Raw genomic sequence first — 27691 nt, forward strand, 5'->3', positions numbered from 1 at the left:
TTTCACCGTGGAGTGACATTCGTGATCAAGCCCAATATGCAAGCTGACAACACTTTCAATCACTGCTGAATCAAGATGCTGAACGATATGTGTTTCGTTTTTGACACTTTCTGGACATGACGTGAGACGAGTAGCGAGACGTAACTTTCAGAACTATTTACTTTTTGTTTGGGTGTGTGGTTATGGTTTCATATCAACTCGCTGAGAAAAATAACTGAAGGAAAAATAAGCAAATATATATTCGTGAAAAATAGTGCACAACCTCCTTTTGCTCTAATCAATTACTTGTAACGGCCCTTTCCGGATCTTCTGGATCTGGTAATCTCCTTCCCGGTATATGCACAGCATTCTCCTCTTCCCTGAGTGACATCAGTGGAGCCACAATCAGCGTTATTTGTTGTCACCATCGCCATAAGCTGATAGTACTCTTTTCCCCGCCGATGGGAGCCAATCAGAAGTACATTTTGCTTGGAAAGAAAGGCATTGATTGCGCAGCTAGAAGCGAAAAGATATGCTAAAAACATCCTTCTGCACTGTTATGATTCGACAGTAATGCGCGAGTTGGCAACGAATGCATGTGTCACCAAAAGATACGACTTGGTTTGTAAACAAATTTGTTTTTTCGCGAGCAATGGACGAACAGCAATTTCGACATTGCGGTCCACCTATAGTACAACGCCTTGTGCTGAATACCACAAAGCAGCGGCGTAGTGAGAGTAGACAGCGCCCCCCGGCACCTATGAAAATGGCACCCCCAAAAAGTACCATTTGTTTTATTTTTTTATTTTGAAGTTTTGAGATTGCAATATTAAATCATTTATCAATTTATTAATTTATAAATATATCAATGTTCACTTTGAGCAATTTGTTCTTATTTAGAAGGTTAGGAATATCATTACCAGCTTCGCTTATTCTCTATTTGTCTTGGGTGTTTTAGCTGAAGCAAAATGATCCACAATTGCATCCAAATCATGGTCTTAGCGATTCTTTAGCGATATTTTCCAATGAATTGCCAATCCATTGAGTCGGCATTGGCTTACTTCAAAATGCAGATAATTTTCAATCAATTTAAGCTTGCTGATACTGCGTTCGCACGATGTTTGGAAGCGTCAGTAAAATTTGTAGCGCCGTTTCAATGTTAGGATAAAGTGCTTCTAGAGAATATCTGCGATTAATGTTCTAGGTGTCGATTAATTCAGGTCAGGGAATAGGTCCTTCATCTGCGTCGTGAACAATTTCACCTCTGATACAAGTTCCTCTGTTTCAGCATCTGAAGAATACTTCCGCCCGAAATTTGTCGCAACCTTTTTCAATTGATCCATGCTTATAGATGTTAGTCAGTCTCTCGTTATAAATGAAAAAATCTAATGCTATACAGGTCGGACTCGATTATATATAATCGCAATTTCACTTTCAACGTTAATTTTCGAATCCAATACATAATCGAATTACGAAAAAGCTATTTTTCTATCAATGTTTGACATTCATACATTAATGAAAAAATTGTTTTCTTGAGATTCGATTATGTATAGGATTTGAAAATAATTGTTGAAAAAAAAGGTCGACTATATATAATCGAGTCCGACCTTTATCCGTTATAGCAGGGTTGGCCAAAATTTTCACCGCCACGTGCGCTTTTTTAAAAGCAGACGGCTGACTACCAATACGATATAGTTTTTAAGTGACCGTTAATAAGTATTTCATGCCAACTCGACTGGCCGTTGGCAGCACCATTTCAGATAGCAGTGAAACGTTGTGGGTGTAAAGACATGGGTCAATTAAGCAACGTTGCAACTTGAAATATTCGAAAAATAATTAGACCACTTTTTGGAAAAAGCCTTTTCATTTGTCTTAATTTTATACAAAAAATTATAACATAAAAACTATGATACCGACAAAATTCATGTCAAAGGATGAAATGTAGGAAATTGGCGGTCGATCTTGAGTTCATATGATGAAGTCGCTAATTGTGGATAATGGAAATCCAACGTGTCCCACGATTTTATTTTAGTCTTATCAATGCCCTAGACTAATGAAGGAGAGGTGTGGTAACTGCTAACTGCACCTTGCCCAATTATTTTCTAGCTTTTAGTACATTGTTATGTTTAATACCAATAAAACCGTTTAACTTAAAAAGGTTTTTTTACTTATTTTATTTTCTAGTTTTTAGTACATTATCTGTTCCATTAGAAAATTTCTCTACAATAAAATCATTGTACTGTATTCTATCAGTCAAATAATTTCATATGATACCGATATTGAGTGGATTGCAGAAAATACATAGTGTGTTCTCCAAGTCAAATTCGTTCGTTTGATACACATATCTCAATCGTTCTTTTTTTTTTTGCGATGATATGGAATCAGCTTTTTTGTAGCGGCGGCCAAATTGGATTTTTTAATATAAGCAGTTTTAAAATGACAGCAGAGATAATGGTTTTTTTTAAATTCGGTCAGTTCCTATTGGTCAAATTTCTATTAATTTGGGACAACCCTACAGACATACAAACAGTTCAATATACCGTTTAATAAAGTAATTTGCTGTTTTGTGATTGCGGTCATCCTGGATTTTTATTTTTCATAATCTGCTTTAATCTACTATTCAAGCCCTTCCATTTGATACCCACAATAATAGGGTTTTGAGAAAATATGCAGTCCGCCATTTTGTAGTTGAAGCCATCTTGGATTTGCATTTTTCATAAATAACAGCCATCTTGGATTTGCATTTTTCATAAATAACTGTGTTCTACTAGTGAAGACCTTTCATTTGATACCCTTATTAACAGGGTTTTGACATAATATGTAGTCCGTCATTTGGTAGTGGCAGCCATCTTGGATTTGCATTCTTCATAAATAACAGCTATGTTGGATTTGCATTTTTCATAAATAACTGTGTTCTACTAGTGAAGCCCTTTCATTTGATACCCATATTAACGGGGTTTTGACATAATATGTAGTTCTCCATTTGGTAGTGGCAGCCATCTTGGATTTGCGTTTTTCATAAATGACAGCCATCTTGGATTTAAAATTTTTATAAATAACTGTGTTCTACTAGTCAAGCACGTTAATATGATGGGGTTTTTGAAAAATTTGATGGGGTTTTGGAAAACCCATATCGACGAGGTTTTGAGAAAATATGTGATCCGCCATTTTGTAGCGGCCGGCATCTTGAATTTTCAAGATCATGAAATACGCAGTTTTATAATGACTACAGAGATAAAGATGTGTTCCAAATTTCAGATCAATCGGTCAACAGAAAGGGGGTCAAATTTCTATTAATGTGAGTCAGCGCTACAGACAAACACGTTACAAACATACAAACATACGAACAGATTACAGGGCAAGCTAAATAAAACCATTTAACAAAATTAGGATTAGTTGTATTTTTTTCAAAGAAAATATAAAAAAGTCGTAAACCACACCTTCTCTTGATTCAATCACGGACAAAAAGCATACTTAGGCGACACACTGATGGTGAAACGCACATTCTTTGCTGGAACGCATTCAGTTTGTTTGGAACTGTGAGAGCGCGGAAAAGCCGATCCATCAGAAGGAAAAGAGAAGACGACCAAGAGAGTATCAGCATCGAAAAACATCGGAGACATCGGAGCAGCCGCCACACACACACATACACGCGCGGAACTATTTTCATTTGGTTGCCATCCAGCATCGAGAAGATTCCGGAAAGATGTTATCGTTGGTGAAAAATAATCTACCAGTTCCCCTTGAAATGGAAAAAAATACATTCATGTGAAAGAGTTTATTTTAAAGTTTTCTATCCATATAACACTGCGATCAAATACATTTGGTTTCGTAATTTTTCAATCAAGAGCAATTAACAGATGGTTATCGATTTAGCATTAACCACTGGTTGACTTCGAGTATCGAGGGGAATCTGGAAAGACGATCTTCTTGAATGGCGTTAACGTTCCCTGTGGAACTTTTGCCGTCTCAACGTATGTATTAACTAGCGTCATTTATTAATACTTAGTTGAGATTTCTTAAGCCAAATAACACGCCTTGAATGTATTCCGAGGGGCAAGCTCTAGAATACGCGTGACCACAGTGCAAGTCGAAGGAAATTTTCTCTGACGAAAAATCCCCCGGCCAGAACGGGAATCGATGATTTGTCGAAGATATCAGGTCGAATAATTTAAATTTCATGGGAAATTACTTAAATACGATGCGCACAAAATTACATCCAAATGGCTACCGTGAGAGAAATTTCTGTTTTACTTATTATTTTTTACATTTTACAGTTTCATGCATAACAAGGTGTGTTAAATAGCTTCAAATGTTCTAAAAGTAGGATAACGAAGAAGTATCAATTTGTTTATAGTTAAATTATTGAGTTTGAGCACTGGTTCATTTCACCAACTCTGTTCATTTTAACCTTATTTCCCCTACATTTGGTTTTGTGATTTTTCAATCAAGTGCGATCAACGTAAGACCACGTCTTTCGGCAATTTATCAGAGGTGCAATGAATCTTAAGAAGGAATTCCCGCTCTACGCGCACTGGCAAACAATGTTTACTCAACAATTTCTCAAACGAGAAAAGGGTGTTGTGAGAAAGGATGACCGAACGCAAAAATCATGTAGAATGATTTGATGCAACAGATATTTTGTCTATTGGAAATGAAATACAAATCTTATCACAACACAAGCAATGTATTATGTATTATATAACTTTTGTGTGATTGCTTCTTTTGCTGGATATTGTGCCTTCAACGTAACGCTCTCGTTTTCGAAGCCCCACAAATATTCATTTATTCATTCATTCAGAATTGATTCAGATGCAACTAAAAACAAATTGTCACTAAATCAACGATAGTCCTACGTCACCCTTGTGGTTATACCACAGATAGAACCCACTTCCTGTTTCTTTTGTCGATCTTATTTTTCTGAAATACATCTTCAAACATACCCTAAACACGCCGCAAGAGATTCTAGCACTAGCACAATGACATTGTAAATCGTCAAAATCCCATAATATTGGCCCTCCAGGTCGGGGTCCACTCTTAAGGGGTTAATTGTCTCAAATGTGTTCCAATTGTGTTCTGAATTTCGTTGCGCAAATTCAATATTCATCTTTTGGATTCATCTTATTCAACGTGACATTCTCCCCACAATTATCATAGACGCCGCCGTCAACATAAGTGGGAATTCTAGATGAATCATAGCTCGTTGCGGCAGCCCAATGGCAATTCTGTTGATAAGAGATGAAATTTATCGCATTGTAGTGGAAGTTGTGCTCTTGAATTCCCTGATTTAGTTTAGTTGCGATCGTCTCCGTGATGAGATCAATTCAAGGGAGGAAAATCTTGGTAGTAATATGTGTTTTGGGTGCAGTTTCAGGCTTTAGCCTTGCTGATGTGTATTACTCGCCCGAACAGTTGTTCAACAATCGGATGAGTAGTCTACAAACGACGTAAGGTGCTAGCGATAATCTTTCAAGTCATTAATGTAAACTTCATTCTCCTGCAGGATCTTGAAACATCTTGATGAACGCTTGGACTCTTTTGAACGAAGGTTGGCACACATTTGCTTCTGATTTCCTACAAACTTCAATCCACTAAATTTGGTACCCTTCCCAGAATCGAACGAAAGCTTGGCCAACAGTTGACAGCAATGCAGAGAGCAACAGACAACAAATGGCTTGAGATTGATGGTTTCCTGAAATAAACACATTTTTAGTTTAGTTGATGCAATGATAATTCCTCTCTTTCAGACAAAATTCTTGTGCTGAAGGGTGTTATCCAACAAAACTGTGAGCTTATCTGAAACTTTCAAATTGGGCTTTATTCCCGTACACACTACACGGTGAAAACGAAACGTTGTCATCGCGGATACACTTCGTTTCGTTTTCACCGTGAAGTGGAAACGGGAATAAGGCCCATTGTGTGTGAGAGTGTTCCGAACGAGTTATGTTTTCCAGCCGGAGCCTACTTCTCGTCCTGCCGATATGTCCCATCGGAGTTCAGTAACGTCTTTATGATACGCCCCTCGGGCGTGAACACTCAGCCATTCATGGCTTACTGCGAGCAGAACTATCTCGGAGGTGGCTGGATCGTGATCCACAAACGTTTCGACGGATCGGTTGATTTCAATCGGAACTGGGCCGAGTACAGGGATGGTTTTGGGGAACTGGACGGTGAACACTGGATGGGACTTGAGAAAATTCACAGGATCACTCGAACCGGCCAATATGAGCTGTTGGTGGTGCTGAAAGATTTCGATGGGGATTCCAAAATGGCGCTGTACGACGGGTTCAAGGTTGACGATGGGGGTGCAAAGTTCAAGCTTTTCCTGGAGCGGTTCGTGCACGGAAATTTGGGGGATTCGTTGGATGTGAGCAAAGGGGCGAGATTCTCGACGTATGATCAGGACAATGATCAAAATCCGGATGGTTCGTGTGCCCAATACTACACCAGCGGGTGGTGGTTCAAAAATTGTATGAATGCGTAAGTGAACTTGCGTTATTAGCCTTCGAGTTGAAAGTAACTAATCCTTTTATGTAGAAATTTAAATGGGCCCTACCGACAACACGATAAAGACAACAAGACTATGAATTGGTTCGCTTTCCACAATAATTTACAGGGACTGAAGGAGGCTTCTATGATGATTCGTGAGAAAGTGACTGTTGTATGATATATAGCCATAGTTATACAAACCTTTTCCCGGTGATATCCATGATTGTAACGTATAAATTCCCTTAGATGAAATAAAACTTCCAAGTTACAGCTACGGTATCCAAGAAATACTCCAACTCCTTGGTCACAGATACTCCCTTCCAATTAAATGCACTTGACGACGAAACATAAACAAAACTAATGCAGGAAATTCACCTGATTTATTCACCTACGGTCACGCACACAAAAATCCCCCACCACTATCATCGAAGCCTGAGAATTATAAATAATCGCCGGTCGATATACGGTGATATCCTTTCCGCACTCGGCAACGGTGGCACTCCTTTAAATACTTCAGACTCTAGATTTATCACTGCTCAACCAACGAAAACCGAAGATGTTTCAATCGACACAAATCAGATACGTTCTGATAAATAATCAGTGTAATTCATTCAATTTGAAAGAAATAATCCAAGCGAAAGCAAATAGGACAACCACCTTCTCACCCGAACACACCCGAACATACCCGGCGAAAAACGTGTCAACCACGACGGTCGGCTGAGTTCACGAGCTGAACCTGAACTGAATTCGTTTAGCGGTTTCAAGCAGTCAAGGAGCAGTGCCGTGTGACGGCGGACCCGGATCCTTGCCAACCGTTGCCAGGGGTGATCGCGTGTATAACATTGATCGTGCTCGGAGCGCGACGTTCAAAGGGAGCAACACTGTTGTAGGCGTGTAAGTGTGTGTGTGTGTATTAGGGTGGTAGCGCGAAAGCACACCCGCAGTGGAATTCATTGATTGACCTATTTCAAATGGTTATGATTTGTGGTTTTCTATGGCGTTTAAAACAAAGAAAAGAGTTGGTTGATAAGAAATCCAAAATATTCAGTATGAAGAACTAGTGAAAGAAATTACGTCCTTGATACACAGTTTAGATTTGAATAATTCAAAATACGTTCTAAATGTTACTTCACGAGCCACGGTAACAAAAATTAGATGAGAACTGCTTTTCCAAATTGTTGCTTTCGATATTCGATCTGAGCTCAGATCGTTCTAGTTTCCTCTACAAATGTATATAATTTTATGTTTAAGATTAATTCAGTCTGATGTTTTAGTACATTCTCTTACTTTCTAGGGGGCTGTCCACATACCACGTGGACAACATAAAGGGGGGTAGGGGTTACGAAAATGTCCACGCTTGTCCACGGCCAGGGGGAGGGTAAATATTTTTTATGTAAAACATTCATGTTTATAGTCAAAATTGAATAAGATCTGTTCTGTATTTACAAGATTTTTAAAACTATACGCCAGAGATGCAAAATTTCAGAAGAGCATGCTGAAATCGAAAATGTTTTTTTTCAGTGCAAAATATCCGCGCAACCATTATTTACTTTTTTTTTCTCTGCGCCCACGACGATTCGACAGCTGGTTCATTATCATGCTTGCTTTGATTTGGTTTACTGTTCGGCGACACGTCCGTCAGTTCATTCCCAAGTTCACTGAATGTTGGAAGCCAGTTATATCATTTATCATTGTATCATGGTGAAAATTTCATTGATATCAGAATGGCTTGAAGCACCGCGAAAAATAAGAAGCGTACGTATACGGACATCGCATTATCTTTCATCCTTGAGAATGGTGGAAAATTTAAAAGCAACATCGATCAAAGCGATTGCGTCTATACACAGGATAAATTAGATTCGGGAAATTTCATCAGACATTTCCGCTTAAAGCATAGTGAAATCGCTAACGTTGAAGGCCTTCTTAAGGATTATGAGCCGCTTGCTAAGAAGCCACGAATCGTCGCAAAGCGCCCAATTGCCATAAATCTACAGGTTTTGATCGAAGCTGTTGTGAAACTGGTCACAGAACATGGGATGCCACTTTCATGCTTTGAATGGGAGGGATTTCGGCTGCTATTGGATCCTATTTGTCAAGCAACGTTAACGCGATTCAACGTACACCCAATTTTTGAAATGGTTCAATCCTTCAAAAATCAAAAACCATTTTTCGAGCAATTGGCCATTCAATTTCCTGAGCTTGGTAAGTATAAAAAACAAGTAATTGTGATCAACAAAGCAACGAATTGATATATATTTTCGATTTTTTTTTGTAATATATATCATTGATTTTAACAGATATTACGGAACATTACAATTTCATTGACAACTACTACGATGCATTTAAACCATTGTACATATGTACGAAAAAAATGCAAGAGCAACATGTCTCATTGCCAGACTTTTACATTGCTTGGCTCATGGCTATGAATGAAGTTAGAAAAATTAAAGAAAATTTATTTGTACCTGATTTATTAAATTCGCTGAAGACTAGGTTGGCAGCTCTACGTAAGTCTAGAGCTTTTAAAATGGCACTATATCTTGATCCACGCATGAATTATCATGGGTCTACATTTTTTCCACCTGAAGAGAAAGTGGAGATACAGGTAAAAACTTTATTTTGAACTATTTCTTATAAACTCCCGAATCCTACACACTTACTTTCCATATATGCTTCATCAATTTCATATCGTTACAGAGATACATTAATGAAACATGGCAGTGGATTCACCAACTACAATCGACATCATCATCCTCCATCATGTCAAACGAATCTTTATCAGTATCCGAAGGTATTGATGATTTTGATGAATATCTTACCGAGATGTTCGGTGGATTTGTGGACACGGAAAATAGACCTCAAACAAAATTTTTACAACAGCTTCAGTCGCTGGATTTAGAACCACGTCAAAGTCACAGCTATAACGTTTGGGATCACTGGGTGAGCCGTAAGACAACGCATCCAGAATTATATGCAGTGGCCATGGTTGTGCTGTCTACTCCATCAAACCAAGTCTCCGTAGAGAGAGCCTTCAGCGTACTTGGTATAGTACTATCCAACCGTCGAACACAACTTGCAGAGGACACCTTGACAAATATCTTGTTGGTCAAGTTGAACAAAGCGTTGTTCCCACAAGCTATTTCCTCAGCTTATAATTAGAAAGAAATTTAAACAAAGGATTGATTTAGGCAGATGTCCATAAATCAAATGATACTTGTCGTCCAATTTTGTTGTTTTAAATCTACATAAAAATAAAAATAATAAACGAGTTTTATTCTCACATCTATACGAACGCGCGTATACACATCTGACGCAGTATCATTAGCATAATATTTCTCTGAATGAATTTTTGTTTCCATCACTTACAGCTAATCTAAGACGAATGCGAATATTTCGGGTGTTCATTGTCAGTGAATCAGTTTACGAATGAGTGTGAGAAATAATGCAAAAATGAAATGTTTGAACGCGAGGGAATGTCGACTGCATGATATTTTGTTCGGTTCATTTGTCATGAACTGAGGCGGATGAATTATTGAATACGATGTTGTGTCGATATCTTGCACTGTCAGTAAAATGATTATGAGAATTTGCAACCGTGCTATACGCCCACCCTGAGAATTCTGTATTCATCAATAAAAATCAAGTTGCCTGAGAGTGCTGTCTGGTAAAACATCCATATTTTTTCATAAAACTGAACTTCTTCCCTGAAATTTATATTCTGAAAGAAACGCACATGAACTTGGATTGAATGATTTATTCCAATCGGTAATAGAGGCCCAATCGGTTTTCCGAAAATTGAAACGAACAAAAAAAATCTTCCATATTTGCAGTGACGCAGTGTACAAAATATCAAATATCGCAAGTTTCTAATCTCTCTCTAGAGATGCAAAACGAGTTCATTGAAATACTGATGGGTCATGTAAAGTAGGATATAGTTTTGTATAATAGATCATCGAAACAATATTGGATTATGTTTGACAGTACTTGCATCGCGTAATTATCGAATATTTGAAAATGTCCCACACGTCAAGATTGAAAATGGTATGGTCTATGTAAAACAATTTTTGCTTAGATGGGAAATTAGATTGCTGATTTGGGTAACGACCTCCTTCATCAACTGTGGTTTTTTGCGTCTTCTTCAAGATCCACTTGGCGAGAACCCACTATCTCTCTATGGGGCTCTGAGGTTTTGTGACGATTGTAATCTTCGAGCACCACAATCACGTTCTTTACAGCATACAATTCCATCGCCTTTAATTCACGATTTAGCCGAAAAAACCATTCAACGATTACGGGTTTGCTGCTGAAAGGAAAATTCGTCGTTAGATAAACAAGCTAGTCGGAAGAACTAGACTAAAAATGACTAAAAAAATAAGGCGTGAATGCTGGAGTCATCGTCCAAAGAAGTAGCCGAAATTGTTGAAGCAAGTCAAGCTCGGCGCATGTTATTAACATCTGACAGTGAACTAAAAACGTCGATTCTGCAACTGGAAAATTAATACGAAGAAGTTTCAGAAAGTGAGTTTTTGTTAGAGATACCAATATTCCGTAGGTATTTGAATGCCCCTGAATTCACGTGGACGACAGCAATCATTGGACTAGTAAGAATCATAATGAAATCTTTCAAGATACGCTGCCTACAGTGTTAAAAACACACAAAAAAACTTGATAACAAGGGTTGATTAGAGGGATGTCAACCAAGACATCCGTCTAGGGTGTCACCTGGTCACGCTACGCCACTGCGTAGGTGCACGGACCGTATCTCTGGAGATCTATTTCTTGCAATGATGTTTTTTTTATTGATATCTAGTAATTTTTATAATATAATTCTATTAGGTTGTATGAAAAGTTCATGTTGCTAGTGATGACAATCAAATCGAGACACTTATCAAAATTAATCCTCGGTACACGACACATGTATTATCAGATTTGCTACGGTTCACTACAACTACCGTTCATGAACACCTGGCGAAGCATGGGTAAGAAAAGCGCTTCAATGTATGGACTACCTACTAACGCATATTCTGGATCCCGATCGGATTTAACATATCGCAATCCGAACGAGATCAACTTTTGCATTCTGCAATCCAAGGTTGCATCATTCGTACAACCCGATGGGATTTGATTCGATCAGATTAAAGAATGCGGCATTGTGCTAGTTTCAAATCTAATCGTATTCCGGAACGCATCTCAATGTGCAATTCGTTTCATAAACGCAACGAAAACACATATTTGTAGCGAATTGTGAAGGGCAAAATAATTATGTTGAATTAAAGAAATCTTGGGCATGTGAATTGAGCCCCAAAGCAGGTTTTCGCCTGAAGGAAGTCATGGTCTGCGTCTGGTGGGACTGGAAGCAAATCTGTGTTATGATCTTTTACCAAGCCACTAATCTCGATGAATTCCAACTAGGATTGAGCGCTCTTGGATCGATGTTCAGAAAATAGATCTTTTTCGCTCTGATTTCCGATTTTTTGGGTCAATTCTTTGTACTCAAAAATCATGAAAATCGATCTTTTATTAAAATTTTTCCGATCTTTTTGATTGGAGTTTTTTTTTGTAAATTTGTTTTTCATTTCAATCTCATCCAAAACCACCTGATAAATTTCATAAATATTTTAAATTTCAAGGTCATAAATTGAGGATATGATTGTTTTGTAAGTTTGGTCATTACAAAACAAGTTATCACAAATTATATTAACACCATCAGATTAACATATTACGGACCGCTTACGAGTTTTCTGGATCACAAAATCATTGGTTTGCCAAGAATCTAACAAGACCTACCGATGGCTCCTCTTCGTCTCATCCACATCAAAGGAAACGATCTCATTCGTGGAGTCTGAACAAATGAAGCGTTCAAGTTTGCCTCAAAACGCGTGGTCCTTAATATGTTAACTAGGCTGGCAGTGAAAATTGTGAAGAAATTGGATGACATCGGGTCTAGCTGAAGCGTTCTTTTCTAGACCTGAGACTAATACAGTAAACATTTACTAACTGTGTGAAAAGGGAAAACCAGTTATCGGCATTCGCGTTTTAACTGGTCCGGCATGTTAAACGTCAAATAAAATCGAGAGAACTTCAATAAATTGTTTGATTCGCGTTGATTATGAAATTGGATAAACAAAAAGATTCCAATGGAAGTTTAGAACTGAGTGCGACAACAGGTATGAAATATAATTTGAGGAAATCATTTTTCTGTAATTTTCTCAATGTTTTTGTCATGCGAAAAAAATGTCATTTTTCATAAAATTTCAAATTACATTCGAATGCTCCTCACAGCAAATCTTCCATTTGAATATGGCGTCGATTGTTTACGAAATTCCGCTTTTTAACTGGTCCAAGGACCAGTGAATCTATATATAATGTGGATAATATGAATAAAACAAGGAATAGAAAGTTGAAATGAAATTTAAGCGAAAAAATAGAATTTTCTCGATTTTTTTTCCAAAAACTGTAGGAATGTCCACGTGGACAACAGAGGGAGGGGTATAAGAAATGTCCACGCTTGTCCACGGAGAAGGAGGGGGTGTCTAAAATCATGCTTTTTCAGTCCACGTGGTATGTGGACAGCCCCTAGACAGCGTTACAACTTCTTACAACTGTCTTTGCCGGCCTCTGATCAATCGTGATCCTGCTCAATGTGTGTGTATTTATTATAGCATCAAAAGTTATTTTAGTGAATTAGCTGTAGTTCCTTACATTCTCCTTACATTATGCTTCTTACTCATTAATCCGTGTTTTTTGATACGCTAGGGTATAGAGGGCCTAAACGCTACATAATGGTACAGGAAGCGCATTTTAGTTGAAATTTGCAGTTATTCTCTAGATAAAAACTGTTTTCGACAAAGTTGCTACATATGATAAAGCGCTCATTTTTATGTTGTCAAAAATAGGGTGACCAAAACTTTCGATGAAATACAAAATCTAACTTTCTTATCTTTTTAGATAGAGGTAAACATAGCTCGACAATGTAATAGTCCCAGTTGTTGTAAGCAACTTTATAGAAAAAAGTTTCTTTTATATCTCTTAAAAATAAATTTGGGTCACCATGAAAAAAAACTTTTTTTTGCTCTAACTATTATTATCCAAATACTAATTGCAAACTGTCTTCAGAAGACTTTTAGAGCTTAATAAGACAAACATTCTGCGATGCAGAATTTGTTTTAATCAAAGTTATTGATATTTCTTCCCTAAAAATGCGTCCTCTTCATTTGTTTGTCATTCTTTCTGGGGCAAAGATCTTCTTGGATGGCACTAACGTCCCCAATGGAACTTTTGCCTACTCAACGTAGGTATTATATGCGTTATTTTTACTAGTACAAGTCGGACTCGATTATCCGCAGTATTGATTTTTTTTTCACTCCGGATAATCGAATCATAAAAAAAATTTCTCTCGGTAAACCTAATATAATTATGATTTGCATTTATTTATTAAACAGTTTTATCTAACTTGACCCGTTTTTATGTTTGTGACTTTGTAACTTTGTAACTTTGTCTGTAGCGCCGTACCACATTAATAGAAATTTAACCATCTTCCTGTTGACCGATTGATCTGAAATTTGGAACACATCTATATTCCCAGTGTCATTATGAAAATGCGTATTCCATTATCTTGAAAATTCAAGATGGCGGCCGCTACAAAATGGCGGACATATTTTCTCAAAACCTCATCAATATGGGATTTCCAAAACCCCTTGAATATGGGTATCAAATGAAAGGGCTTCACTAGTAGAACACAGTTAGTTATGAAAAATACAAATCCAAGGTGGTTGCCGCGACAAAATGGTAGACTACATATTTTTCCAAAACCCCATCAATATGGGTATCGAATGGAAGGGCTTGAAGTTATTTATTAAAAATGCAAATCCAAAATGGCCGCCACCACAAAATGATGCCATATATATTTTTTTCAAAACCTCATCAATATGGGTATCAAATGAAATTGCTCGACTAGTAGAACATAGCAGATCATGAAAAATCCAAATCCAAGATGGCCGCAGTCCCCAAATAACTAATTACGATGCGATGCGATGCGATGCGACAGGGAAACTTCGATATAACGTACTCTCGTTATAACGTACCCTCCATATAACGTCACTCGATATAACGTACATTTTACCTCGATATAACACCTACACCTTTTCAAAGTGTAAAGGAATTTTTTTTTCAATATTTTTTTTTTGATGGAACAATGAATTATCTGCTAAAACAAGTTTTGTACCTTCAATAAATCTCGAAATACAGCTAGTTTTGTGATCCCGGATTCTAAATGAATCAGGCTTTAATCAACAGTACGAAGGGAAACATCATGAGAAAGGCTGGCTTCGTCTTCTGATTGAAATTATTCATTAACTTGACTAAAACAGTAACACAATAATGTATTATAGACTACGTTTGTGAGTACTTTATTATGCTTCGATATAACGTACAATTTTGAAAGTGAAATGTACGTTATATCGAAGTTTCCTTGTATCATTTATTTGGTTATTTATTTATTTATTCATTTATTTATTTATTTATTTATTTATTTATTTATTTATGTATTTATTTATTTATTTATTTATTTATTTATCTATTCATTTATTCATCTGACTTTTTACTGTCTTCATGAAATATGAAATGTGATGGGGAAAAGCCAGACGAGGGAAGGCGTTAAACCCCACATCTTTTTACATGATTTACTAACAATATATATAAACAAACAGTACATTTTGAACACAACATATAAACCACTAAAAGTAAAAGAAATACCAGTGAGCATCAACTGAAGTCAAGTCATAAAAAACAATATAACTGAGTGGGAACTGAGCGGAAATAGATGGCTGAAAAGTATAAGTTAGCAGTGAAGATAAGCATGTAACGAACATGGAATGGAATGATTATGACGTAGGTGATACGATGCCTGTAGACGTGGTGCCAGTTCCACCTCAACCCGCTCGTCGTTCACAGAGGACAACAGCTGGTATTACACCGGCGCGGTACTCTGAAGGAGTGAAATCGGTGAAGCAATTTTTGACGTAGAACTACGTCTTTCAGGAAGGGTACCAAATCAGAAAACAGGTCACGTTTTTATGAAATAAAATTAACGTTAATAACTATTTTCACTGTGAACGAATTCTCACGATTTGCATAGCAATCGAATCGTTAATTCTCTAATATTTGTTTGAAACATTACAATTTTCTAATCTCTAAACGGTTTAAACTCATGAAAACTGGAAGAACTTCCTTTTTTCCATACATTTGTTCTTCCGATTGGTGTGCTAACCCCACCCGTATTTCGAATACTTATAACTCAAACATTCCTTAACAGATCGGAGATATGTTTGCATCAATTGATAGGAAATATTTCTACGCGTCTATCACAATTAATAAAATGTTATTTTTCATGAGATGAACAATTGAATAACTGTAAAATGTCATACGTTATCTAAACGCCCTAACTGCCAATTGTTTTCGGCCCGATTTACGGTTTTCCCAACACAGAATTCAAAATCGATGTACCTGTGGAAATCCGCTTTGCAAATATACAAACAAGTCGGGGGTATTTTTGTTCCCACCGAGCTGTGTTTCCCTATCACGGACTTCAAAATCAATGTGCCTGGGAGAATCCACTTTGTTTGAAATCCGCTTTGGATATTACTGCTGGTAGAAAGTTGGATTCGTTGAAAGCATATCAAAGTCTGATTGGGGCTTTGCTCTATGTCGCTGTTATCGCCAGACCTGATGCTACGTCGATTCTGGTCAGTAGAGTACAGCAGCCATCCGAGGCGGATTGGAACGAGGCCAAACGCATATTGCGTTACCTCAAAGGCACACTGGACACGGTGCTGCACCTAGGCGGTGATGGTCAGCTGCTTGAGTGTTTTGTGGATGCCGACTGGGCAGGCGATATCAGCTACCGCAAGTCAAATTCGGGATATTTGTTTAAGTTCGGTGGCGGACTCATCGGATTGCCACAAACAGAAGTGCGTGGTCTGCAGGAGATAAAGTGGATCCAGAAGTTGATGTTCGACGTCGGTGTACACCTGGTTCTCCCGATCGTGGTTAACGAGGACAACCAGAGTTGTTTTGCGTTGACACGAGGAGACCGATCCGAGCGCAAGCAAAACATCGACACTAAATTTAACTTCGTCAAAGATATGGTTCGAGACTGCATCATAAAACTGCAGTATTGCCCGACCGAGCCCATGGAAGCTGATTTGCTAACGAAAACCGCTACAAGATGTGATACTTCCTCTACTACGGGAGGCGATCGGCATCAAATCATTCAGCGTTGAGGAGGAGTGTTGAAGCCCCCGGTTCGACTTGCATCGACTGAACGACCCTTCTGGCAACACTGCGTAACGTCATATCGTTTATAACAAAAACGTTAATAAAACTCTCTTCTTGTCTGTAGCGTCCACACGTATTTATATTCTTCTCTACTGAGCCCTCACTTTCCACAGTTCCCTTATTCTTAACAAAATCAAATGTTAGAACAAGATGTCATTCGAGCTTCAGATAGCCCTTATAATTCACCCGTGTGGATTGTACCTGAGAAGTTTGATGCTTCCGGACAACGGAAATGGCGATTGGTGATTGATTACCAAAAGCTTAATAACAAAACGGTGAACGATCGATACCCGATACCAAATATCATCGACACAAAAGTCATTCGGAAAACAGTATTTAGTGTAGATGGAGGGCACTACGAGTTTATTCGGATGCCTTTCGGCTTGAAGAATGCGTCCGCTGGTCGATATAATCATCTTTGCAACAAACCTACAAGAACATCTACCAAACCTGATTAATTCTAGAAACTCTCAGAGAGTTTATTGTTAAGATATAAGTTGATCAGTGCGAATTTCTTCAGAAAGAAGTTGAATTTTTAGTACATGTAATGACCACTGAAGGAGTGAAGCCTAATCTCGGAAAAATCAACGCAATTTAACAATGGCCACTACCGAAAATAGAAAAGGAACTAGAAGGAGTAATCGGATATTATAGGAAATTTGCCAGAACCAAAACTTCTTACGCAACAGCTTCGTAAAGGTGAAAAGATCGAACACAAAAGTGAGTTCGTCTCAGCCTTCAACCGCTGTGAGGACATTTTAACGAGTAGCTTTACTTAACATTTTCAAACATCAAATTGTCATGAAGAAGGGAGATAAAATAATGAAACATTAGAACAAATTTTCTCTGGAATCCAAAGACGCACTTCAGAACATGGCATTAAACATTGGCTGGATTCATTCTTGGCTTCAAAAGATGAACGCTTCTTTCACGACGGAATCCGTAATTTTCCAAAAAAATAGAAAAAGAACTAGTGGCTAGCGAAGGCACTTTGAATGATGTATTAATCCATTTTATTATTCAAATAAATATGTTTTTCGTGTAAAAAAAAACGGATCGAATTTAGTTGCACATCCAATAAAATAGATTGAAAGCGGTGAATGATGATTTAGGCAGAACTGTAATGTGCTTACAAATCTTTGATCGGCACCACTATTTTCAACTGTCATTTCGAATCACTAGGTTAAGGATTCTATGTAAGCAAATGATATTTCCAATAATAGACGCTCGCCCCATTTACTTAACCGTTCATTTTTTTTTTATTATTTTACCATCAAACTCTTATGAATTAAACTTTGATAAGCTGTATTCTCTTTTCCACACAGAGTAATATCTGTCTTCTTCACAAAAAAGACTATCATTATCTATTGTATCTATCAATTTCTTCTTGCATTGCACGTTTTCTCCCATCCAATTTCTCTACATTTATTAGACTATGAGATTTTTGTTTGTTTTTCGTTTTGGTTTCCAGCAAATGCATTCGTTACCTTTTCAATATTCAATCAGCACATTCGCTGTGTTCTCTTCATAATAAACATTGCAAAGTAACTTGCTGCTTTTGTTACGATAGCTATTTAAGAGTTTTTAGTTTGGGTAGAATATGTAACGAACAGTTTATGATAATTTATTTGATTTGATTCTCGTGGCTGTTATTGTTGTAATTCATCACAATAACAACATTTATAGTGGTGTTTTCATCTCTTCATGTTCCTCAAACATCTTCTCTACCTTACTTTAGTAATCTTTGCCTACGTTCATTGCATCGTATTTAATACCTATATTTGCTTGTTTCATTTTTATTCATTTCTACGGAAAATTTTAGTTTTATTTTGCCGATGTTAGAGATGTTTTTATTCTGTTCTGATTGTTCTAGTGGAAAACATATTGATTGATGATGAAAAACTGTAAGCGTCCAAACGGTAAAAGCCAAAAATGTGCTAGTTCAATGATTTATTGCAGTATAGTTCATTTTCATGTAAAAATAGTTCAGAGAAGAAGAAAAAATATTCGTTTCATAGCAATGATGATTTATTTTCATTGTTTCAACGCAATCTTCATTGCGAGCAATGCCGTTTAGATTTTCTGTTTGTTTGTTGTCTTGGAGTACCCGTAATATTCCGTTTCGCTACTTTACAAATTTCTATGCTTGTGTTTTTGGACTTTGACAGTTATCATCTTCGAATATTTGCTGGTAACAAAATTTTATACTATGTATTAGAAAACATCAAATCGATATAGATTGGTTTCATGCGACGATGACAGAAACATCTTCTTTCTTAAATGACTGCAAGAAGTCTCTCTCTCCTGCTTCACTTTCATTTGATTGAGACTAGTTCATTTGTGAAATATTTAGGTGAATATTAGAGGGAAGTTCTAGGTGCGAAGATTTGCTGCTATTAAGACAAAACGCAAGAGTTTCGCTTTCCGCCGAGACTTTTCTCCTGAATCTGCTGCAGGTGTGCCAGTTGGGCAGCCGATGGCACATGGACCGCTGTTGGGGTGCTCTGCTGAGGAGTGGATGGACCGGTGCCGGAATTACTGCTCGTTTGCTGGGGCAGTGACTGACGTCGGCGCCGGCGCAGCGCTGGACTCAGGTTGTATACGATTTTTGCTTGGGTGAGTAGCTCCTTGAATATCTAAAAAGGGTGGTGGGGAGAGAAAAAGTTAAAGCTTTTTTAACGATTCCTACGACGGAGCTTTTGCGCTACCTGCGCTACGTTTCTGTTGAGCTTTGCCGATGCTTCGACGAAACCGTTCTCCCAGTCGACCGAAATCATCGATTCGGTTGTGTCGCGTTGAATCTGTCAAGTGGAAGAAAATACGGGATGAGCTTTGTTTTATGGGAAATGGGAAAGTTGTTGCAGGATAGTGTAAATGATTGGTAAATTTATAGCGATTGGAAATATTTTACCAAGGAATTCGTGATGTCAGTAACAAATTATTAGATCATATTGGTTACTTATGTTGAGTTTGTTGAGCAAAAAAATGCTAACACATTTGACTTCTAATCACAATGTATTTCAGCAGATCCGAAGACAATCAATGGATTTCAGAGGTTTTTAGGGTGGTTGTCCCAGAGCTATTGGAAATTTTAATTTTTTTTTATGATGATGGTCCCGCCTCCTTCCCCTATAGAGATTTGAGCAAGACGAGTTATCTAAAAGATAATTTAGTTATTGTTTTCAGCATTGAAATCAGTTAGGGAAACACAAATACAACGAACTGATTTTTTTTACAGATATAAGTCCAAAAAATTGCAATGTGAAATGATAAGCCAATACTCAGTCATGTCCGTCACAGAGCCGATACGGTCCCGACGAGGCCCTTGCAGTCGAATGGTCCACCAGAGCACAAGCCCAACCGCCAGCCTTGTATTGGATTGACTATGAATATCCTCATCCAGAGAAATCGAGAAAATATCCTCAACGAAAAATTTCTAGACCGGCACTTAGAAAACTTTCAATTTAATATCCTTTATATCTGTGTTACGCGCACGACGCTCAAACTTATGTAGAATACTTTTTTTTAACTAATATAATATACAAACAACAAAATAAAAATAGTCCATCATCACCAGGATCATGATGGACATAATAGTTTGCATAATATAATCCGTCCAAAAAAAACTTCGTCAGGTTAATTGAAAATATTAAAAACAAACTGCAAAAAAAATCCCACATTAAATTATCCGTTCGTATAAAACTTCGTCAGTAACAATCTTCGTCATAAAATTTAAAAATATATCGGTCGGCTGTTAATGAAACACAGTTTCACGTGTGAAATACGGTGCCTCTTAAATTCTGTAAGTGTTGTTGTTGAACGTGCATCTTTTTATGTCTTGGCATCGAGTTGAACACATTTATACCTTTGAAATACAACGAATTTTGTGAAGCACATGTCAAGAAATTGGGTGTTCTCAATTCATTCGCGTTTCTTGTGTTATAACTGTGAAAGTCACTTCCTCTTTCAACTCGATCACACAAATATCGAGGCAGCAAACCTTTAACTACTTTGAAAATGAACACCATAGTTAAATAAACAATCCTTTGCTTCACGGATAACCATTGCAGAGCGTCCAACATTAAAGGAGAGGAAGCGAATCTGTTACATTTTAGTATCAAGCGCATTATTTTGTTTTGCAAACGATGTAATCTTGATATTTGTGTTTCATTGGCCAGAAATAAAATGGAAGACCAAAAGTCTAAATGAGGAGAGACGATTGATTTGTATAGCTGTATTTGGCTGCAAATAGTTGAATCGTTTTTCAAGCGGCATAAGATTACATACTTCTTGGCAATTTTCTTGATGACATTGTCAATGTGAGTGTTGAATTTGAGTTTGTCATCAATAATCACGCCAAGATATTTAATTTCTCGAACGCGATCAATAGTATCATCATCAATAACAATAGAGACGTTTTCATTTGAACGATTTCGCGAGATTACCATATATTTCGTTTTATTTATATTCAATTTTAATTGCTTATACTTCAACCATCTACTTAAAGAATGCAAATCTCCATTTAAATGTGACGCGACCTGGTTTGAATCATTAGCTGCAATGAATAATACAGTATCATCTGCAAAAAGATTGATATCACAAAATCGTAAAACTCGTCGCATGTCATTAATGTACATAATAAATAAAATGGGCCCTAATACACTTCCCTGAGGTACTCCATGATTATTCCCTACGGGGCTGGAAATGAAATCTTTAAAAATAGTCCGTTGAGTTCTGTCATACAAATAGCTTTCAAACCATTTATATGCAGTACTCGTAATTCCAAAGCGCTTAATCGTGTTCAACAACAAGGGCCTAGAAATTGTCTCGAAAGCGGTTTCACAGGAATGACCTTCCCGATATCCCGATTGTTGTGGTATTAGCAAAGTGTTATAATTTAAATATTCCAACAGCTGGCCTTTCACAACTAATTCCAATATTTTTGCTAATGTGTGCAACATGTTGATGGGATGAAACTCTTCGGCTTTAATCATTCCAGCAACCTTTTGAATAGGGACTATCAGGGATTCCTTCCACACCTGAGGTACATGCCCTGTTAGTAAAGATTTATTGATAAGGTCCAGCAAGATGTAGTCAATAACATGAAAGCAATCTTGAATAACTCTAGCATTAACACTATCTACTCCAGCCGTTTTTCCTAAAGAAAAGCAAATAGTTCTAAGTTCATTTAATGTAATTGGGTGAAAACTTTCAAAACTACAATTACTATTAATCGGCTATTTTATTTCATCAGGTTCATCGACCAATTCAATAGATTGATTGATCAATGAAACATTATTGACAAAATAATCGATAAATTTAGAAGCTATTATCTGTTCAGACTGTTCAAGTGTGCCATAAAAAGTTATGGATCGCGGTTTGCTATTATTGGGTTTCAAAAGGGATTACAAAATTTTCCATAACTCTTTGCTGTTGCTTTGATGCTGATCAATCTTCCTCTGAATATATTCACAACGAGTTCTCTTAACAGATTGTGAATATCTATTGCGCGCGTTCGTGTACATATTTCAATGATTTTCATTATTAGTTCTACGAAATTTATTGTACCACCTGTCTCTCTTACGTTTGAGACGCAAAAGATCCAAATTGTACCAGCTGTTCGAGTTTTTCACACATACAAACTTTTGCGTAACTAATCGATTGGTACACGTTTTCAAGACATCAGTTAGAACAGCTGCTGATTCATCTAAATTACTCGTCCCGTATAGGAAAATCCAGGCTTCTCAAAACAAGATTCGAGACGGCATGTTTCGAATATTTCCTCCAGCACTTTAATTTCACAAAATCATCGTTATTAACGAAATTATCTACTACATTAATAACTAAGGTCTCATGATCGGTTATTTTTAAATTTGTATCAGTGACAGAGCAAACTGTATCAAAATTGGAATAAACATGATCAATTAAAGTTTTACTGCGCCTGGAAATACGCGTGAAATTATTTACTGTTTGTTTTAAATAGAAAAAGTCTACTAAACGCTTCAAATGGTTTGTATTATGGTTATCTCGCCAAATGATATTGATATCACCAGCCAATATATTTAATATGCTGGAATCAAGGAACATTTCTAGCCAATTTTCTAAAATTTCAACAAAACGTTGGTCACCTGAGCTTGGAGAGTGATATAAAACGCCATAGTTACCTATCTTCATGCCACGTTCAACTGTAATGCCCAAAAACCAGTTTCCATCAATAACTTCGTTGAAGCGAATATTGAATTGAACTGATTCTCTGACATGAATAGCAACACCGTCAGTATGTCTAGAATGTGATAGACAAGCAGCAACATTATATCCCAGAATACTATACTGATCAAACGATTCTATTTCAACGATGTGTGTTTCTGACAAGAGGATCAAAAGTGGGCGCTTTTCTTCAACAATCTAACGTAAAGCTACGTAGTTTGTTGACAGTCCCGCAATATTCAAATACAAAATATAATATTGGTTCACAATTCTTCTGGAACCTGGTTGCTATTTATTGAAATGCAAGCTGCCTTTTGATCTCGCATGCCCGTAAGCGAGTCAGAGAGTGAAGATAATTTCATCACCTCTTTCTCTATCTTACGCACATCCGAGATAATATCACTCTGCTCACCACAACCCTGGTCTGATAAACAGTCATTGCATTTAAAAAAAAAACCATTCACATTCTCCGTGATAAGCTTTGCCGTCGCTTTAGTCAGAGGAGTACAGCGGTAGTGGAATACACCGCTACACTTACCTATACAGCAAACCGGCAGTTCACTTGCCACTATCCCCAGTTTACACACAGAACATTCCATTACCAATTCCTCCAATACAAATTAAAGCGGACGCTATTAGACACAACAAACACCATACAGTGACCAGTTGGTTTTTCTGTTCGTTTTTCGCGTTATTCGTATCGTGTGTTTTTCTTTCCGTGTCATAAATTGGACGCTTCGCGTAGTGTATGATGAGCAAGAAGAAGAGGAAGGCAGGCTCGAGCCCTGCAAAAAACGAACGCATTGCCAGGGGCAATAATATTTCAAGGCAAGTGTCATCCAATGATGCACGCGATGTTGGTGCAGTGAGAAGCGCTCGCACTAGAGGTGTGCAATCCAGCTCATCATGATGAACAGCTCAGATCAGCTCAGCTCATCTAGAAGAGCTGTTCTTTATGAACAGCTCTTCAGCTCAGTTGTCAGTGTCGACATCTGGTGGCGACTTTCAATTTGGGTCCCAAACTCGATAGTGTAATCTTTATCAGATTAGAAGACGAAGCCAGTTTAAAATGTTAAAATTTAAATGAATTTTTGTCTATACATTTCCGATATTTTTACTGAGACTTTTCATTATAATATAAAATTGTCTTCAAGAAGAATTTTTTGAGATTTTTTCACCGCCTACAAACAAAGTGTTTTAGACTAATCTAATACTCAGATTTTAATTTTCATTCATAATTTGAATTTTAAAAACGTGCTCATTCTGCCTGAAAGTCAATTATTATTTTTGGCGCCCCCTAAAACAAAGCCCAATTCCGTCAACCCGAATATAACAGTTGAAAAGACAAGGAACAAATGAAACTGAACTGATATCATAACACGGAGAGCGAGAGACGGTCAGTTCATTTGAATATTACAGCTCACACACTCTCTTCAATTCTACAGCTCTTTTCTCTCCTTCATCATCATCAAAGTGAGCTGAAGAGCTGTTTGATTTTTTTTGCGAGCTGTTCCGCGTCAACTCACTTCAAAGAGTCGATTCTTCGGAACATCTCATGAGTGGATGGCACATCTCTAGCTCGCACTGAACCGAGCCTTCGCGAGTGTGACACCGCATCGCACAACAGCGAAGTAGGCGATTTCGGCGCGTCGGTCGAAAATGTAAACGCCGTTACCCTGGCAGCAACCAAAATCAAGCTCCCCCCGCTGGTGGTGAAGGCGGTCGTTCTTGACAAACTCATCAGCGAATTCGCATCGATGGGTGTTACAGCAGAGTACAAGCTGTGTGGCATAATTCAGTCTTTCTCCAAGCAGTTAACATTGTTTGTTTTCCGTCATCATAAGGTTGTGCGTCAAAAAAATATTTGGGGAATACCAAGCATCTTGAATGTCTTACTGGAATGTTATAAGTTATTTGGGTTCGTGTGCCAGTTGCAAAAGTGCCTTCTGCTAGGATTGCATTAGCGCTATGAAGCATTGCTACTGTTTTCGAGGTTGTTATTAACAAAAAGAATTTATTTTGCTTGTTTAGTCACCGAGAAAGTAAATGTCGTTCTGGAATTTTGTATGTGGTTTCGCTTGCCAGTAGCAAACCTTCCTCCACTAAGGGTGATAGCTGCCAGCGTAGTTCTACGTCAACAATGCGGTCGTATCTTGGACACAACCTCCTATAATTTTTAATTTTTTTTTTAATTTTTTTCTTTACAAAATTAACGTCAATTTCACATGAATTACTATGAGTTTCTAATCCGTAGGTCATCTTTAGTTCTCAATCGGTTCAAAAAAATCCATTCGGGGTGCTTTTGTCCAAACTGCGCCATGTTGTAGTGTATATCTCGTACTACGCATAGGATACAGCTAGTTCAAGCTCTCCAAATCACTCATACTGCTTGTAAACTGCATCTACTATTCGTACGATCGCTCCTAATATGTTCTTTATAGGTGTTTGATCTGGTAAACAAGCTGACCAGTCCAGAATCTGAAGCCTCGTTTACGTGTTTAGGGAAGCGAAAAAGATAATAATAGATTTTCAGGCGGAATGAACAGTTTTTTGATTCCAAATGGCTATATAGCAAATGAGAAATATAATAGTACTCGATTAGTTGATGAACGATTAATTTCAAAAATCGGGGATCACAGTACTCAACACCAAAAAATACCCCCGATTCGCATGTAATTGCAAAGTGGATTCCCCCAGGCACATGAATTTTGAAGTCCGTGTTCGGCAAACACAGCTCGATGAGAACAAAAATGCATCTTGTATCTTGCATCTTGTCTTGCATCTTGTGGATTTTCACAGGTACATCGATTTTGAAGTCTGTGTTGGGGAAACCGTAAATCAGGCCAATCAAAAATTGGCAGTTAGGGCGTTTAGATAACGCTTGACATTTTACAGTTACTCAATTGTTCATCTTATGAAAATTTTTTTTTTATCAATTGTGATAGGTGCGTAGAAATATCTCCTGTCAATTGATGCAAACATTTTTCCGGTCTATTAAGAAATGTTCGAGTTGTAAGTGTTCGAAATATGGGTAGGATTAGCACACAAAACAGCTGAACAAATGTATGGGAAAAAGGAAATTATTCCAGTTTTCATGAAATTAAACCGTTTAGAGATTAGCGAACGGTAATGTATAGAATATCAAACAAATCATAGAGAATTTCCGATTCGATTGGTATGCAAATCATGACAATTCGTCCATAGTGAAATAGTTATTAACGTTAACTTTATTTCATAAAAACGTGACCTGTTTTCTGATTTGGCACCTATCCTAAAGACGTAGTTTTACGCCAAAAAAAGGCTTAAAAATAACAAAAAATTTATAGGAGGTTGTGTCCAAGATACGACCGCATTGTTGACGTAGAACTACGCTGTTATTTTATATAAGTCGCTTGTTTATACCTTCGGATATTATTCTATAATGCTGTGAAATTTTAGAAACAACTGCTTAGTAGAATAATCTCTGAAATGATTTTTTCATTGTAGAATCAGTTGACGATAATTGATTGATGATTCATTCTTGCCTTCGCAAAACAATCGTATGTCGCAATTTATTTCATGTCAATGCATTGAAAATTTACCTCGAAGGCTATTCCGGTGGCCTTTTTGGAAATTGACATAGACTCGGCTACAGTCGATTATATACATGTTGCACCAGCATCATTATTCCATATCTTATAACTACATCAATATATCTTTGGCACCGCATGTAAACAACAACAATGACAACACTTGCAAGTATCAAATATCATGCTACATGTTATTTAGTATTGCCTCAAAGGAATCGCACCTCTAGATATCGTTTGTAAAAACTAAGCGTAAACCAAGCGCCAAACAAGCGTTCACCATAGCATGCATACAGAGCCATACATTGGTGGCTTGAAACTACTAGCAATATAAACATTTCTCATCATTTTGCGCTATTCTCAAAAGAAACGCTTCTGTTAATATTACTGGTCTCGAAAAGAGTTGCATTACTTTCTCATGCTCGAGAGAAGCGCAGCTGTTACCCTTAGTGGAGGAAGTTTTGCTACTGGTAAGCGAAACCTTATCACATACAAAATTCTAGAACATTTACTTTCTTGATGACTAAACAAGAGAAATAAACTCTTTTTGTTAATAACAACCTCGAAAACAGTAGCAATGCTTCATTATGATCAATATTAGCGCAAATGCAGTCCTAGTTGAAGGCAGTTTTGCGACTGGCACGCGAACCCAAATAACTTATAACATTCCAGTAAGACATTCAAGATGCTTGGTATTTCCTAAATAATTTTTTGGTGCACAACCTTAACGTCTGCTTCGCCATAACGTCAGTTTAATGCATTGATGCATTCTCAAAGGCACGAACGAAGCCCTTATGAAGACGGAAAATAAACAATGTTAACTGCTTGGAAAAAGGCTGAATTATGCCACACAGCTTGTACTCTGCTGTAACACCCATCGATGCGAATTCGCTGATGAGTTTGTCAAGAGCGACCACCTTCACCACCAGCGGGGGGAGTTTCATTTTGGTTGCTGCCTGGGTAACGGCGTTTACATTTTCGACCAACGCGCTGAAATCGCCTATTTCGCTGTTGTTCGTTGCGGTGTCACACTCGCGAAGGCTCGGTTCAGTGCGAGCGCTTTTCACTGCACCAACACCGCGTGCATCATTAGATGACGCTTACCTCGAATTTTT

The 27691-nt window shown here is 37.5% G+C and overlaps 3 protein-coding genes across 5 annotated transcripts in view; 2 read left to right on the forward strand and 1 right to left on the reverse strand.

The window, feature by feature from the left end:
- The first annotated feature begins 5260 nt into the window (after window positions 1-5260).
- LOC129768966 (angiopoietin-related protein 2-like) lies at window positions 5261-6755 on the forward strand. The gene is made up of 6 exons (XM_055770921.1): window positions 5261-5426; window positions 5483-5527; window positions 5593-5666; window positions 5727-5765; window positions 5934-6459; window positions 6517-6755. Exons 1-6 carry the CDS (start codon window positions 5293-5295, stop codon window positions 6644-6646), a joined length of 948 nt encoding a protein of 315 aa, XP_055626896.1. The 5' UTR covers window positions 5261-5292; the 3' UTR covers window positions 6647-6755.
- Window positions 6756-8839: 2084 nt separating this feature from the next.
- LOC129764517 (uncharacterized) lies at window positions 8840-9627 on the forward strand. Its single transcript, XM_055763684.1, has 2 exons — window positions 8840-9073; window positions 9166-9627. Exons 1-2 carry the CDS (start codon window positions 8840-8842, stop codon window positions 9625-9627), a joined length of 696 nt encoding a protein of 231 aa, XP_055619659.1.
- An 8412-nt stretch (window positions 9628-18039) lies between these two features.
- The window catches only part of LOC129764572 (GTP-binding protein Di-Ras2), a 343955-nt gene continuing 334303 nt past the window's right edge, over window positions 18040-27691 (reverse strand). For all 3 annotated transcript variants that reach the window (XM_055763777.1, XM_055763776.1, XM_055763778.1), the window contains 2 exons: window positions 19512-19604; window positions 18040-19439 (listed from right to left, as the gene is read on the reverse strand). In XM_055763777.1, coding sequence (XP_055619752.1) covers window positions 19200-19439; window positions 19512-19604 — 333 coding nt within the window. In that variant the 3' untranslated portion in view covers window positions 18040-19199. The remainder of the gene's footprint in view (window positions 19440-19511; window positions 19605-27691) is intronic.

Source organism: Toxorhynchites rutilus, chromosome 2 (genome assembly GCF_029784135.1).
Source record: "Toxorhynchites rutilus septentrionalis strain SRP chromosome 2, ASM2978413v1, whole genome shotgun sequence".
Lineage (NCBI taxonomy): Eukaryota > Metazoa > Arthropoda > Insecta > Diptera > Culicidae > Toxorhynchites > Toxorhynchites rutilus.

Excerpts from the sequence above, each read along its gene's own strand:
- LOC129768966 (XM_055770921.1), top strand. The coding sequence starts at position 5,293 with ATGAGATCAATTCAAGGGAGGAAAATCTTGGTAGTAATATGTGTTTTG. Across the intron at positions 5,667-5,726 it reads CAAATGGCTTGAGATTGATG|ACAAAATTCTTGTGCTGAAG; the intron begins GTTTCCTGAAAT and ends CCTCTCTTTCAG. Across the intron at positions 6,460-6,516 it reads TTCAAAAATTGTATGAATGC|AAATTTAAATGGGCCCTACC; the intron begins GTAAGTGAACTT and ends CCTTTTATGTAG.
- LOC129764517 (XM_055763684.1), top strand. The coding sequence starts at position 8,840 with ATGCAAGAGCAACATGTCTCATTGCCAGACTTTTACATTGCTTGGCTC. Across the intron at positions 9,074-9,165 it reads AAGAGAAAGTGGAGATACAG|AGATACATTAATGAAACATG; the intron begins GTAAAAACTTTA and ends ATATCGTTACAG.